General features: G+C 37.8%; 2 protein-coding genes across 2 annotated transcripts; both read right to left on the reverse strand.

Annotated features, from left to right (window-relative positions):
- Positions 1-4,212: 4,212 nt before the first annotated feature.
- On the reverse strand, positions 4,213-5,666 carry LOC149165797 (uncharacterized). Its single transcript, XM_089431201.1, has 3 exons — positions 4,997-5,666; positions 4,799-4,900; positions 4,213-4,675 (listed from the first exon to the last, which is right to left on the reverse strand). Exons 1-3 carry the CDS (start codon positions 5,654-5,656, stop codon positions 4,331-4,333), a joined length of 1,107 nt encoding a protein of 368 aa, XP_089287327.1. The 5' UTR covers positions 5,657-5,666; the 3' UTR covers positions 4,213-4,330.
- A 90-nt stretch (positions 5,667-5,756) lies between these two features.
- On the reverse strand, positions 5,757-17,159 carry LOC149165798 (uncharacterized). The gene is made up of 10 exons (XM_089429938.1): positions 17,067-17,159; positions 16,570-16,947; positions 16,294-16,443; positions 10,273-10,565; positions 9,979-10,160; positions 8,869-9,869; positions 8,515-8,781; positions 7,414-8,412; positions 6,726-7,304; positions 5,757-6,422 (listed from the first exon to the last, which is right to left on the reverse strand). Exons 1-10 carry the CDS (start codon positions 17,157-17,159, stop codon positions 5,757-5,759), a joined length of 4,608 nt encoding a protein of 1,535 aa, XP_089286064.1.
- Between the last annotated feature and the right edge of the window lie 264 nt (positions 17,160-17,423).

Raw genomic sequence — 17,423 nt, forward strand, 5'->3', positions numbered from 1 at the left:
GAACAGAATTGGATCAAGCCGAAGAAACGTTAACTGCATTCATCGAATGGCAAGATTCTGATCAAGGAAAAGAGGCGAATTTGCCCAGGATCCTAGAAACGCATAAAGAGATACTCTTCACAGAATGGCAGTCCCAGTTGATGAAAGCAGAGAGGGCGGCTTCAAGATGTAAATCAACCTCCAGCAATCTAGTTGAACTGGTTAATAATACCCTCTACTTATCAAACATGATCTCCCAATGCACACCAGGAAAATTAACAACAACAAACACATTGGAGCAATCATGTTATCCTGATTTACAGGATAGGGGGAGATTAATCAGTGGGATTAACAGTTTAACTTGGGACACGTATTGGTTCTTCCTGGTAAAGCCGCATACACAGAGAGCCGCCCTAAAGTGCTTAACAGATGCGATCGGGTATATGATTCCCGATATTCAAGATGCCACCTATGCTGCCCAGCTCAGTTCGCGCCTCAACAAACCTCCTGAAGTAGAGCCAATGCTTGCGATAAGCCAGCTCAGATATAAAGGCAAGCAGCCGACCTGATGAATCATGCCACCGACTGCCAGATCGCTGAAGAAAATCATATCAAGATTGATTGATACCAATTAAGTAGGATTTCTGTTTCATAGATAGATAGATTAGCTAAGTATTTATAGACCCTTTCATTGTTTTGGAAAGGGTCGTAAAGTTTTGTACCAGACTTAAAGACTGAAGTTTGCACTATTGTGCTTCAGTCAATATTCTTTTATGAAACTGGACCAATCGTTCTTAATTTGATAAGGAAGCTTTTTATGCAATTGTGCACTATTGTCTTTGTATGGAAATGTTTCTGCGTTAAAGGAGGAACTACAAGTAGCGATTGATATCGGGAGTGTCAAAGCAGCTCATATGGTATTTCTATCTATGTCTGAATTCATTCCTGTTATGTGAATTGTTATTTGATTATCTTTGCTATTATTGATCGCATGCATATGTTTTAACAGCAGTTCCATATTCTTTCCACTATTGGATGTTTTATAGTATGCTTCCCTTTCAATCATGCATGTATCGATGATATAATGATGAATGTAGTAATATCGCTTTAATTGCTTTGTTTAACTATTTAGGCACAGCAATCTTAAATGAATTAACATCTGCGTCTGATAGATAGCGTCATCTATATGCCTGTCTTTAGACACAGACCATCAAACGCTACACTTCAAAGCTTAATAGATTCCCGGGATAGGCTATAAGTTCTTTTTTATTTTTGTCAATAGATTTAGTTATTCACCCATCGCTAGCTCAGTTTTATAAATCATCCATTCATCCCGTTCATCTACTTTTGGGAAACTGGTCCCATTATCCCCAGTCGGAGCCACTATTCCAAACGGAAAAGGAGCTGTACTAAGGTCCGGACCGGGTGGTTATCCCCAATGTTGTTGCAGCTATTTTCGAGGCCTCAACAGGCACTTCGATTATGCAAGAGTTACCCATCAAACTTGTGATTTCATTAGAGAAATTAGACCGGAAAAACCTACTAGAAAAATTTCCAAAAAATCGCACTAAAGACAACTTGATAATGTATTATGCTCATTCATAAATTCATTTGCCATTATCTACTTGGTCCATATTTAATCTTTAGTTTTACTCATTAAAAAGATATATTGTTTATCTAAAATATATATTTAAAAATTTAAAAAATACCAATTATTAACAAATATAAAAATGGTAAATTTGTTATACAAATTGAAACATACTTATACCATTTAATCGGTAAAAGTGAGTTGAAAATAAAATTTCAAAAATACAATTATTTTTAAATTACTTACATTAAAAAAATATGACATCATTTAAATCATATTATAACAATTAATAATTAAATTATCAATAAAATTAAATTAAATTCAACATCCCAAAAAATAAAATAAAAGCAACCAACCACAGATAATAATAAAAATTGAAAATGAATTAAATGCTTATCCAACACCATCCCAATAACGTAAACCATGTGAGATAGGAATTGAAAATTAATCAAACGCTTATCCCACAACCATCCCAATAACGTAGACCATTTGAAATAAAAAATAAATAGCATTACTATAATGGTATGATAACGTAAACACAGATGAATAATAAAAATTGAAAATGAATTAAATGCTTATCCCAACACCATCCCAATAACCTAAACCATTTGGGATAGGAATTGAAAATTAATCAAACGCTTATCCCAAAACCATCCCAATAACGTAGACCATTTGAAATAAAAAATAAATAGCGTTATAATGGTATGATAACGTGACAATGATTATTAATCGCATATGAAAAGTGGTATCAATTCTACTGACCAGGGTTGGAATTTCAAAAAATACTTGTCTGTCAAATTGGACATTTTTCACATTTTTTAATTTATTTTTATAATTTTAAATCAAAATTTTGACGATTTTATCATTTTTTAAATTGTATTTGATGGATAAATCACCTTATGACAAGCCAAATTCCAACCACCCAATAATAACAATTCCATAATGAATTCTCAAATTCAAATAACAATCCCGGGAATCTAACAATGAGTCTGTCAAGATTGTAACAACTCTATAAACAATTATAACAACCCTATGATACAGCTGAGAGTTGTGATTAATTAATAAAAAAGTAATTAGGAATATCTCTATCAAAACATAGATTGATATTAACTCTCACGTAGTGCATTCCTTGTCTCCCACGAAAATGGCGGTTTCAGACGAATATATAAAATAATTTATTACATCATTTGAATTATATTATAACTATGGCGGTTTCAGACGAATATATAAAATAATTTATTACATCATTTGAATTATATTATAACAATGAATTTAATAACTTAAGAACAAAAATTTCAATAAAATTAAATTTATCATTAAAAAATAAAATTAAAACTCGACCAACAAAAAATAAATAATAAAAATTAAAATCAATCAAATTCACCGTTCCACTCACATAAGTCATACTTACAGACTACTTGGATCCATTTGAAATAAAAAAGAAAAATAGTGTATTAATATAATGTTATCCATAAATAGTGTATTAATATAATGATATGATAACATGTATGAAAAGTGGACATCAATTGTCCCATTATGACTATTCCATAATGAATACTCAAGTCAAATAACAATTCCGGGAATCTAGCAATGAGTTTGTCGCGATTATAACAATTCTATATAAATAATTATAATAATTCGGTAATCCAACTAAAGTTGTTATTAATTAAGAAAATAATTAAGAATATTTGAGTCATGATTAAGTTAAGGTTGAGGTGGTAAGTAAGGAAGAGTGTTAGAAATAGTCATTACTCACAAATGTATGTAATGCATAATGAGATGAATTAAGTTAAGAAAAGCAATTAAAATTTAATATTAGAAATTAAATCAAGTTTGAGTTTGCATGACCTAAAATCTGCATGAATCTATATTTAATAAATTGGTATTTATATACTTATGATTGGGACATTGTGAAAGACAAAAAGAGAAAAAAAAATTATGAATAAAAATTTTTAGCGTGTAAGAGCAGTGTATGTATCTGGTTTATGTCTCCTCTAACGAACAAAATTTACTCATAATATGTGTGAATTAACAAAATATAGAATATACTGATTTATCTCTAGCTCTGACCAACAAAATTTACTCATAATATTTGTGAAATAACCAAATATAAAATACACTGACATTGAAACTTTTGCACTCATCACCCTACATCAATAGTTATTTCCCATCAATTCTTAAACAATTTCATTATCCATAGATCAAGAAGAGATGGGGAAGGCAAATGATGAAGCAAATTCGTCACAGTCCTTTAGCGTTTGAGCTGCTACGCAATAAATAGATGGATGACGTTCCGTCTGATTTTTCTTCTCCCGTCGAAGCTGTTGAGCCAGCTTAGGGAAAGGAAGCGCTCCTTTTATATTCAGAAGATGGCCCACCTTCATCTTCACTTCCTAGCCACAAGTCGGAACCCCATGTGTAGCAGAGTAGGTTTTTGAGGGACCCACTTTCATTACCAAGATCTTCGATCATTGTCTGGGCCAATGTGTCGCACTCCTCTCTCAAATCCTTTTCAGCTTCCCTCTGCCAGCCGTAGCCGGTACTTGAGCCTTGCCATCTGCCAATAGTTTGATAAAACATTTTGACAAAGTCCAATTACGAAACAGAGTTTGATAAATTTATTTTCACCAGCCTCCACTTCAAAGCAAACCGACATGGAGATTTTTTCGTTCTTAAACATTCATAATCTTTTATATAAAGGAAAGCGTTTGCATATAAAAATTTCTAAACATCACTATTGTTAACATTAAAGTGTAAACATACTCACCTGCTAAATGCAAATTTCGACGGATCAATTGCACAACAGCAGATGATGGAGTATCTCAGTATAACTACTATTGCTCCACACTTCATCCGTCTCCACAGCTCAGCCTTTTGATTAAAGTGCTTAGAATATTGGGCCAATCTAAACATCTCCTCTAAAACAAACAGCCACTCAATTCGGTCTGAAGGAACAGTCTCAAATCGCTCCAAAAGATCCGCAACCGCAAGAAGACCTGCAACAGCCCACTCTGCCACTCTTATATCCTTCACCAGACTCTTAACGACGGGGTTGAGTGCATCTTCTCCAAAGTGACCTTTTTGATAGTGACGAGAAATGACATCTTTCTGAAAAGCATAAAATAAAATTTTAGATTCAATATTTGGCATAGGAGCTCCTACAATGAATTTCATGTTCCAACCAAAAAAATAATCAACGGTTGTCAAATGATGGAGAGGTTTAATACGCACAACCCAATCCTCGTTTTCTCCCTCCGACAGGAGATTCTTTAACCTACACAAGCCTCTTGAAGTCGGCCAAGTCACCCTTGGCGGTGACCTCTTTTTCCCCTCCTATGAGAAATAAGAGATGCAAAATATCATTAGGTTAATAAAAAAAGAAATGATTCAGAAAATTAAGGATAGATGATGCCAAAGAAAGCAATCCACCTTGTTGAATTTGCAAAGCTGATAAAGTTGCACTCCCCATAGCTCAGATATGTAGTCTCTCAAGGCATCGAAATAGACATCCGCATTTTGTTGCTCAACGGCTGAAGCGGACGCTGTTTGCATTTTCCTAATAAGGCTGCTGTCCTCATCATGCATTTCTTTTCCTCCCTCCTTCAACATTGAGTTTATCAATCGCTGTACTTTATCTCTCCTATCGGGTTGGTAGAAAATCGAGTAGATATCCTCTCCTTTTAAAGCTCCAACCATTTTCCCCACCTTGTCGAAGAAGGTAAAGGATCCGCTACCAGCGTAGAATGCAGGCTTAAATAGAAGAGAATGTAAAATAGTTTTCAGTTCACACAATTGCTTGTCACTTTGGTCCATTCCATTCATTTCTTCTTCCAAATGGTGAAGACGCATTATAAATCTCACAGTTTCATGCCTTGATAAATTTAACAAAGACGTCCCTTCCATCTCAGTTGTATTTTCCAAGGGATGATAATATTCTTTGGAGGTATTTTCCAAGGGAAACCGTCTCAGTTCATGGCTAAAATGAATAAAGTGAATGCTGTCCCTGAACTGCTCCATTGCACTCCGCATAAACCATGTCAGATGTGCATCAGCCCCGCTATACAAGCATATAAATTTTCCTTGAAGCATTAGGCTTTTCACCTGGTCAGAAACAACAACAAAAGCAAAAATACGATTCAAAATCAATGATCAGTCATTTATTCATCATTATTTTCCCTTCCATTTACATTTATGCCAATATATATAATGACAAAACAAAAATATATATAATAATAAAACAAACAAAATTATTTACCTCGAAAAGGAACTCCAAAGTCGACATATTCTTTACTTGTTGCCATTCATTTTTTCTTACTTCTTCAATTTTTCCCAACGTAGTAAGAGGAGCGTTTACTCCCCATCTCACCTGATATGATTCACTTTCTAAATAGTTAAAAAAAACCTTAAACACCTCTCCCCTATCCCTCATATCCCCCGGGGATATAGGTGGTCTATAAATAGTGATTCTCCCGTTTGGATCTATGATCCAATTTATAGTTGGATACCATTTTTCACATGCATCACCCTCTTCCCATCCAGTGCACTGTTTATCCAGAAAGTACTGTACTTCCCTTGTTATTGTCGTCCATGGATTTTGGAGGACAAGCCAAGGAACTTCTCTTGAAAACTGTTTATATACGTCGAATACAAAAGGTCTCTCTCTTGGCTGCAGAAGAGGAATTGAAATAATTTCAAAATTAAGTCTCTCTTTCTCCAGAAGGTACATCTCCTTCAAAGACGGAAGACGAATGTCATAAAAAAATGAGTGGGGAGGTCTCATTTCTAAAAGAATAGTTTTGCCTTCCAATTTGTCGACTCCACAAGTAGCTTTCACTTCGGAGTTTGCTGTTGGATCCTATAATGGGCAAGCCAAAACGAGCAGAACAATGTAAACCAGGCAAGGAAAAATTGTAATTTAACTACTATTAGTTGGTAAATATTAATAAATATCAAAACAAATTTCAATGCCCAAAATCATTGTAAAAATTGTAAAAATCAATTCAATGAGTAAAAATTTGGTTTAGTGAGATAGACATGACGTGATTAGAATTGGTAATCAAAATTAACTCAACTGGATTGTAAGTTCGGGACATCCCACGGGCGCAGACGCCCATTGGAGATAATGATGCCAAAGCTTATAGGTTAAAGGCATTCATACCTGTTGTACTGATGACTCATTCTTTTCAAACACGGGAGTCGTTTCATCCCCTTCAGCTGCAAACAATTCTGTTAACAACTCTATATTACTACTCTCTTCATCCCTTTCTGCTTGAAGCTCCTTCAACCGTAGGTATCTCTTACAGCTACTCACCACAAATTCCTCCATTTTATCTGGTGTCAAAAATCTCCAACAAGGGCGATATTCATCCCCCACCTGCATCCTCGTATCAATCTGAAGATACTTATTCAATGGATTTGGTGCTAAATCTAATGTCAAGTGCACTTTTTCAAGCATCTGGGTGGCACGAGCTGTCGGCACATCGACAACAAATATATTATCTTTGAATTTGGTGGAAAACTTATAAAAATCTGGACCAATATAAATTACTTTGATCTGCATTTCATCTATCATCTCTTCAATGATGGACCCCTGCTGGAGATACCACGTGACAAGCATGAGGGTGTTTGGTGGAAGATGAGATAGATGGAATTGCTCTCCTCGTCTATTAGTAAGCAGGCCATCAAGTTCCAATAAAAGACTCTTTTCTATGTTCTCCTTTTCAACCCTAGACAAATCCTGAAAGAAAAATGTAGAGTTGTTATGGTCCATATTTATTATAAAAGTTAACATAATGCAGGCACTAACAATGTTGGTATCAATAAATAGTGATTGGTGGTATCATCACCTGCCCTGAAATAACCGTAAAGGACCATGATCCACTGCCATCAATTTCTGCCCACCTGTTCACCAACTGTTCGCTTTTCTTGATGTGCACAACTTGTAATCTGTTCATCTTTACCACGTGGTCCATAGATTTTCCTTCTAGCTTGATGCACCCACTCAAATCCAGACTTTGCAATGAGGAGAGGCAGTGGAAGTCATCGCAGAGCTCTCTAAGGTCATGGCAATAACTAAGATCCAACACCTCCAATTTTTTGAGTTGACCAAAACTTTCCGGAAGCTTCTGTAGTGAAATACACCCTTGGAAGTACACCGCTTTTAGACTTGCTAATTTACCAAACCGATCTGGAATCTTCTCTAGGCTCACACAAAACTCAAATGAAAGATCTGTGATAAAGGAGAGGTTGCAAAGCCCATCGGGTAGTTCCGTTAGAATCGAACACCCTGACACACCCAAGGCCCGCAATAGCTTCAACTCTCCAATGCCTTCAGGAATACTTTCTAGCCCTTTACAATTATTTAAATTTAATTCAACAAGGCGTGTTAAGTTTCCTACGCAGGGAGGGAGATTTAATAGTCTTCTGCAGCCTGACAAATCCAATAATGTCAATGATGAAAGTTTCTCGGCACTGTCTGGAAGTGCCTCTAAATAATAGCAATCATGTAGATGGAGTTCTCGCAGAGAACTCAAGGATCCAAAATCAACCGGCAACTCAGTCAATCTTGAACAACCGTCCATTTTCAATATCCTTAAAGACTGAAGCTTTTGAATCCGGCAGCTTCGTGATAGATCTGCAGTTTGAAAGAGATAACTCATGCAACCCTTTACTTGATCGCCCAGATTTTTTGGCAGATTTTTCAACCAATCAAAGTTTAGCAATCGTAGTATTCTCAAATGTTCAAGTTGTTGAAGATCATTGGAATAGATTTGAAACGCATCGGAAAGTGATGTTCCATCAAATTCCATGTGCCTCAAACTTGAAGGCATCTGCAAGTTATGCAACTGATACGTCACAATCGTATGATTAATTAAAAGTAGTAAAACATTTACTTACGTAGAATCAATTTTCTCAGGAAAAATGAATGGGGAAATAGAATCACTTGCCTTAGATAGCTTGAAGTCATTGGGTTCATAACTGAGGTACCTCAATTGCTTTAACTTTGACACATCATGAAACGGAAGCTGGGGAACTTTCGCTTCAAAAAATACCAACTCCTTAAATGTTTCACTGCACTTGCCCTCCACCTTTGCCAGATTTCCAAGTTGAAGAACTCTCAATGATTTATGCATTAAGTCGAGTGTTGCTGCAGATATTTCCAAGGCATCCTTATTATTGTCGCTTAACCAAATGCCTTTAATCCCTTCAGCACCCTGCATCCCATTATAAAAGTATAATTAAATTAAAATAAAAACGGAGACTGTATAAACAAACATGCATATCGTTCATAGATTTGTTACCTCCTCTTCGAGGAACTTCGTGAGTTTGCTTGCACTGGTGAATGCCAACCTCACTTCCTTTCCTTCTGACTCTTCCTTTGACTTTTGTCGAGCAAGTGTTAAGATGACGTCGTGTACACTTGCAACGTCATTTGTGGCTCTAGTAACAAGAGCTCTGCTTTCTAACATTTCCAGTTCATCCTTTCCCACAATGTCTTCCACTGCCTCCCAATCCCATCCTTTAAAATATGAGCATATGTCTAAAAATGGCTCTATACAATCATGGGGAAGAGCATCATAGGCAAAGGCGTAGCGCATCTCCTTACAATCTTCACTAGTCCATTTATTTTTCTGTAGCATCAGTGTAGCATAAGCTTTCTCTTTATTTTCGGCCAGACCTATGAATCGTCCAGTTAGTGTTAACATGAGGGGAATTCCGCCACATGTGTCTATGATGTCATTGAATTGACTCACATTTATTCCATCCTTTATTTCCCTCTCTAAAATTACCTTTGCTGCTTGAGGCTGAATTTCCTGCATCTTATAGATTTTGGGCTCTGTACACAACCTTGGGTATGCATTCTTCACATCTTCGTTACGTGCAGTGAGGAGGAGCCTCACCTTCTTTGCCCTACTCATATCCATTGGCAAAAGCTTTTTAAGGGCATCTCTGTCCAAAACGTCATCAATGTAAATAAATGCTTGCACTTGTTCTAATCTTTTTTGCAGCTCTCGCTGTCCATCCTCATGGGTTGTAATCTTTGGAATAGCGTCTCCAAGTTCCATCAAGTCTTCTAATATATTTTTTTGCAAATTTTCTATAGCACTATCTTCACGCATCCGAACCTTGGAATATTTAAAACCCACAAGTTTTGAAACGACGGTATCTTTTGAAACCACCGCATCTGCGAGGGTGGTCTTGCCCATCCCTCCGAAACCATGGAGAATAACCGTGACCGCATTCTGAGCACTTTCAATTTCCAAACGGCTAACAACCTCTTCAATTGACTCATCGATTCCAACTGTTACAACAATATTCAACACCGGATCCATATTTAAAGTTATTAATAATAAAATAAAACTCACAATAACTATAAAATTCAATATAATTTATTTTGAAAATATATTTACCAGCCTGCTCAGGATATATTCTGGACACAGGGGGATTCCTCTTAGACTCCATGGCAGCTAAAACACGCTCAATGGCAGTTAAATTACGAATACCGATATCCACACTAATTTTCAAATACATGCTATTTAGCTTCTGTGTAATGCCACTCAGATCGGCTTTGTCTTTGGACGCTAAGAAGAAGCTGCAATCAAGCGATGAAATTAAATGAAAAACACTGATGAGCTTTGTGTGCATTTGACTATGACAACAGCCCTGTTCTTCATCAGATTAACCACAAAATGTTGAGTATTTACCTTTTCCAGCCCGAACGGCCAATCTGAGTACAGCACATGATTGCGCCTTCAACCACTAATGTTGTTGCTTCTTCGATTACATTGAACGTTCCCTTGGGGCTTTCATTCAATCCTTTGACAACACTGGCAAGCTGACTCATTTCTTTGATAAGAACCCAACACCCGTCTTTGTTATCGGAAAGATCGTGAAATCTTTCCAAAGTATAAGCTACCACAAGCAGTCCTGCAGTAACAACGCTTGCCTGTCCTATATCCTTAAGGATGGTTGTAACAGGTCCAGATATAACATCTTTCTGAATACCATAGAAAAGAAGAGAAATTTTCATATTTAAAATAATTATATTCGACTTTCAGTTTCAGTTGCAATGTTGGGTATTTTTCCATGGGAAAATACCAAAAACCAAACAAATTTAACACCACATAGGCAATGCTCTGTTTCCACTGTTCCAGGATCCTTTTTGCACAGGGAAGCTTTTTAAAAAAATCTCAGAACAGAGTATTACAGAGCCATAAAAACATTTCTATTGATTAAAATAAAACCTGTTACAATTTCTTCCTCTGCGTGGAGAGGGATTCACAAAGCGACTCTGTCTCGCTCACTGGTTTTTCCACTGCTGTGGAAAATTACAAAAACAATTTCAAAACATTTCTTTGTTTTTGGGATGGCCAATGACTTTTACAATTCTCCTCTGTTTGGTTTTTCCGCACTGCTGTGCGTTCCATACAAAAAAAATTTACATGCGCACCGAGCGCAGCCACCACACTTACACAAACTTGCTGGAGCTCTGCGCAGCCACTACTCCATTACATTCTTTTCCCTTGCTCTCTCTTGCGCATACCGTGCGCAGCCTCAATGAACATCACAAAAAAAATACAACTCGCGCAGCAACTACACTAACTCAGCCACAATACATTGTTATATATTAAAACATACAAAATGCATAGTGCGTATGCACAATGCACAAAACTACGCACCGTAGACTCTTTTCTACGACATATATATAAAACATATATGAAAAAAAATATAAAACTATACGCCCATACCCATATTAATGGGTTTCCACCAAAGCTACGTATATATAAAAAAATATGATAATGTGCCCATAACCATTTAAAACGGGCCTCCACCAAACAATACGAACAACATTAAAAACCATAAGTTCATCCATCCGGCGGTCAACGCAAAAAGACTTCCACTCCACGCAAAATTAATTCGCTGCAGGCCCGTATGCACCTTCAGAGATCGACGGTGGAGATCGATGGAGAAAATCGGACGGTTGACAAGAATATCGGAAGCCAGTCTGCTGCCGAACTTTAACGCCCGAGAAAGTGACTTCTGCTTACGTATGCAGAGAGCCACGCGTCTGCACAAAATTTTCTTGGGTTCAAGAATACGGAGATTCCCTTCGCCGGAAAATGGTCCGAGAAGTTTCAGGCGGGTATGCTGAACGGTTTTGGTCTGCCGTCGTTCATGCTTGCTGAGTCGGCTACCCACGTCCGCCTGCAGCCTGCAACCTGCAGTTGGAATTAACATTCCAACACTCCCCTTTAATTTCAACTGCTGGGCGTTCAAACATACCCAAACACTTCCTCACATAGAGGGATTCACCAACTGCTGTTACAATAACATCTTCCTCACATAGAGGGATTTACCAAACTATGCTAAAGAGCATCTTCCTCTCAATAGAGGGATTCACCAATGACTATGCTGAAAAGCATCATCCTCTTGATAGAGGGATTTACCAAATGACTGCTTCAAGTGCAGTTCCAAAACAAACAATCATTGCACTGCTGTGTGTGCAAACTCATTACAATGTTCTTTTATGCTGCTGCATATTCTCTGCTGCACTGTTGTGCCATCTTCTTTGCTGTGTCTACACTTGCACTGCTTCTGCACTTTTCTAAGACAAAATACTCTGTCTTTCTTGGAACAATTACACTGTCCCAATTTACAAATTTACACTGCTGTGTGTAAACATTTCTTACACTCACTGCTGTTGCATATATTGCATTTCAATTCAATGAACAACAAATTCATTACATTTACCTTTACTGCTGTAAGGAAAATTTCTTTTGCATGTGCTGCTGTTCAAAACTTCTTGCTGCTGCATTTTTCACATTTGCATTGCTGTGTGCTTCTCCTTCTTGCCATCATGCTGCTGTCCATAACTTCTTGCTGCTGCATTTTTCATATTCACTGCTGTCCATACCCATAACCATAGACTGTCATCCCTGGGTTTTTATTTGCTGCTGCGTTGCCTCTGCAATTTGCACTGTCGCTGCCTTTTGTTTCATCATACTGCTGTGCCCATACTCTTGGCACTTCATTCTCCACACAAAAAATAACACGGGCTGTTACTTTTTACACCCTTGCTTCACACAATCTTAGTCTTCATTCATTTTTTTTATTTTCATAATGCACTGCTGTGCAATTCCTTTTGATTTTCTGCTGCCACAAACATTCTCATTCACCCATGTGCATTAAAAATCTGTTGTCCCTGTTTTTCTTTATGCGTTTCTTTGCATGCTCCATTGCATATGAAGAAAAACATTACATTTTTTACTGTTGCGTATTGTACTCACTCTACTGTGAGTATGTTCTCTCACATTACATAGAAGGAAACTACCTTTCATTGCTATGCATTTCAATGCATGTGCTGCATAACAAAAAAAATTCAAAACTGCTGTTCATTCTAATCCATGTGCTCCAAAAAAATTTCCAAACTGCTGTTTTATGTTTTGTCTTCCCACTGCTGTGAGGGTTTCAGTGCCTTGCATACTTTTTATTGCGCTGCTGCACTTTACATTTGAGCGCTGCCATCTTTTCTTCTTTATGCATTTCTGTGCATATTGCATAAAAACAAAGCAAAAACATCGCTGATTTCATCACTACTGCATATTACCTTTCAGAGGGATTAACAAAGATTTCATTTGCAACTGCTGCGCTGCAATACATCCTCCATCAACAAATGACTGTTAATACAGTTCAGCAAACAAAAATTACAAGCTCCCCTTTAATGTGTGCTTGTCTTCTTTTGGTAGACTCTTCTCAAAACAAGTTTAGATCCACTGGGGAGTTCAAGGGGTTTTCAGATTGCCTTTCCTTCCTTCTCCATACTTGTGTAACTTTCTTCTTTTGCATGGGTCTAGCTTGCATAGGAGCCCATGTCAAGTTACAGTCACGTGCCATATGCCCAATGTTATGACACTTGAAGCATTCAACGTTGTTTATGAATAACATTTCATGATTTCTTCTAAAATTGTTTCTTGGAGATTTTCGGAGACCACAACATTTATCTTTATGAAATGCTCTACAGTCTTTTGCCATATGACCAAAGTTTGAGCAAGCATAACAATAACCATAAAATGAACTTTGGTACCTGGGAGATGGAGGTTTCCTTGATGTACTTCTGAAGCCTTGCTGCCTTGAGATTCTTTGATGATCACCATTGCCTCTTGCCTTCTTGCCATTAGCTACATTTCTTCTTGAAGCTGGATTTCTTCTATTGCAGCCTTCATTTTTCTCCTTGCCTTTGCTGGAACTAGGAGCTTCACAACTTCTTTCTGGCTTCTTCACATCTCCTTTGCTTAAAACATCTTCATCCTTGTTTGAGGGTTCACCTACATACCCAAGTCCTGATTTATCAGATGGAGATCTGTGATAGCTGAGCATGTCATCCAAAGCTTGAGAGCTCTTCATGATCTTGCTCATCCCTTCAACCTTCTTCCTGAGGAGGACAATCTCTTCTTCCAAATTTTCACATACATTATTCTTCTTTGTAAGTTGTTCCTCAATTTCTTCCTTGCTACGAGTAGCTTCAGCTGCTGCTACTTTAAGAGAGATGATGTCTGTCCTCATTTTGGAGATTTCTGCTTGACTGCTCTCCATTTTCTTTTCAGCTCCTTGTGCCTGCTTCCTGGCTTCTTGTAGTTCGGACTTAAGGGAGGAGACCTCTACCTTGTACTGTCCAATCTCTTCTACAAGCTTGTTCACTCTCTTGTGTTTTTGTTCAAATTGACTTGTCAAGACATCTGCCTGCTTCTTTGCTTCATTCAGCTGATTTGTCATGGATATGACTTCTTCATGATGTTTCCTCTTGCATTGATCAAGCTCCTTCTTAAGCTTAGCGAGCTCTTCATCCCTTTCTTTTACTTGAAGTTTGATGAGGTCAAGCTTTTCATTCTCAGCTTCCATGATGGGTTCTTCTTGACTCATTGTCATGGTCAGTGCTCCCTTTGCATGAAGGTCATGCAGTCTGTCCCATATATCCTTTGCTGATGTATATTTTCCTAGATTCCTCTTCACTGAATCAGGGAGTCCATTCAAGATAGTCTTTGCTGCTTGTGCATCATACTCCATGGATTCTTTATATATCTTGCTATCATCAATCACTGATTCCCAGACTTCAATCCCTTGAGACTATAAGACAGCCCTCATTTTTATTTCCCACATATCAAAATCTCCATTAAACTTTGAAGCCTCAAATAGAATACTTTCAAATAGATTGTCTTCTATTTTAGTAGAGGAGGGAGACACATTTTTAGCAGGCTTGGAGGCTTTCTTCTTTGACCTTGCCATTCTTATCTAGGCTTCAAATACTTGACTGTGTTTTTTTAATCACTCACTGTTTCTATAACAGTAACACAAAGGAAAGCTTGAGGAATACCTTAATCCTTTTCGCTGAGGCTTCACACTGCTGGAGAGGTTTGACTGCTGCAACAACACCTTCCTTCAGCTTCTTTGAGTCTTCAAAGAGCATGAACCTGCTCTGTCACCATCAAAGAGCCTGGACTAGCTCTGATACCACTGTTGGGTATTTTTCCATGGGAAAATACCAAAAACCAAACAAATTTAACACCACAGAGGCAATGCTCTGTTTCCACTGTTCCAGGATCCTTTTTGCACAGGGAAGCTTTTTAAAAAAATCTCAGAACAGAGTATTACACAGCCATAAAAACATTTCTATTGATTAAAATAAAACCTGTTACAATTTCTTCCTCTGCGTGGAGAGGGATTCACAAAGCGACTCTGTCTCGCTCACTGGTTTTTCCACTGCTGTGGAAAATTACAAAAACAATTTCAAAACATTTCTTTGTTTTTGGGATGGCCAATGACTTTTACAATTCTCCTCTGTTTGGTTTTTCCGCACTGCTGTGCGTTCCATACAAAAAAAATTTACATGCGCACCGAGCGCAGCCACCACACTTACACAAACTTGTTGGAGCTCTGCGCAGCCACTACTCCATTACATTCTTTTCCCTTGCTCTCTCTTGCGCATACCGTGCGCAGCCTCAATGAACATCACAAAAAAAATACAACTCGCGCAGCAACTAACCTAACTCAGCCACAATACATTGTTATATATTAAAACATACAAAATGCATAGTGCGTATGCACAATGCACAAAACTACGCACCGTAGACTCTTTTCTACGACATATATATAAAACATATATGAAAAAAAATATAAAACTATACGCCCATACCCATATTAATGGGTTTCCACCAAAGCTACGTATATATAAAAAAATATGATAATGTGCCCATAACCATTTAAAACGGGCCTCCACCAAACAATACGAACAACATTAAAAACCATAAGTTCATCCATCCGGCGGTCAACGCAAAAAGACTTCCACTCCACGCAAAATTAATTTGCTGCAGGCCCGTATGCACCTTCAGAGATCGACGGTGGAGATCGATGGAGAAAATCGGACGGTTGACAAGAATATCGGAAGCCAGTCTGTTGCCGAACTTTAACGCCCGAGAAAGTGACTTTTGCTTACGTATGCAGAGAGCCACGCGTCTGCACAAAATTTTCTCGGGTTCAAGAATACGGAGATTCCCTTCGCCGGAAAATGGTCCGAGAAGTTTCAGGCGGGTATGCTGAACGGTTTCGGTCTGCCGTCGTTCATGCTTGCTGAGTCGGCTACCCACGTCCGCCTGCAGCCTGCAACCTGCTGTTGGAATTAACATTCCAACATGCAAGTGATGAAATTATCGATGAGGAGTAATACACACCAATTTAGAAGCAAAATCTAATCCTGATGACAGTAACTGCGTGAAGTTCTTCAAGTCGGTTCCACATGACAATATGGCATTCAATTTCTTGAAGCCTTCAGGCCAACGGAAATTGCTGGGATTCGATGCTTTTTTATCTGGAAGCATTTCCTAAAAAAATGAAATATATTCAAATCAGATATCATACAATAATTATAATACTATCTAAGAATATAATTCACAATCTAATTATAATATAATTTTTTTCTCAGATGGAAAGGAAAGATTGTGATCCACCTCCTCTCTCAATTTCAAAAGTTTAGATATGTGATCCACAAGGTCATCGAGATTAACATCCATTTCTTTCCCGTCGTCGGCTTGACCAATATGTTTTATGCTGCGAATGACATCTGATATAGTTGCACCACTGGAATAGGAAGAGGATGGAGCTTTTGAAACATTAGGATTGACATCCACGTGTTCTCCTTTGGGTTTCACTGAAACATTCGAAGGTCCAGAGGATGAAGGTTCATCGCACTGCGGGAATCCTGAAACATTGAGATGGGCATTCACGTCTTCTCCTATGTTACCAGAAACGGGACGGCAGCGAGGGTTTCTGGAAAAAAACGCACAAGAAACGGAACGGGACGGAAAACGCCATTTTCTACGTCCGTTCTGGTCTTCATGGTCAGCACTCAGAATTTAACTTTCATTATCTGTTTGGGAGGTGGTTTGCGGTGTGTATCTTCAACAATGCACATTGAAGAATGTATAACGACGATTTGAGCGATTACACTAATATTCCCAGACAGGGAATCTGTAGTTTGATTGAAAGCACATAGTTTCATTGTACATGTCGCTTCAATTGCCAATTTGGACTTTTCCATTATCTCCCATTTTTCTAATGAAGCTATACTTTTTATAATTCAAATAGCATAAATCAAGCCAAACTCTACACCCAACATCAATCCCACAAAGATTTTTAATGTTAGAAGTTACTAATTTGGAGCAGGCTATAATCCATTGTTATATCTCCCTGCATTGGAGCAGGTCATAAGAGTCCACTGTTGTATCTCCCTAGCATTCGGCCCGGGGTCTGGCCATACACACTAATCCATTATGGGTAAATCATAAATGGGATGATTACATTT

The sequence above is a fragment of the Pinus tabuliformis genome, chromosome 5_1, assembly GCF_031772625.1.
Source record: "Pinus tabuliformis cultivar Carrire ecotype Pingquan chromosome 5_1, CPIR1, whole genome shotgun sequence".
NCBI lineage: Eukaryota > Viridiplantae > Streptophyta > Pinopsida > Pinales > Pinaceae > Pinus > Pinus tabuliformis.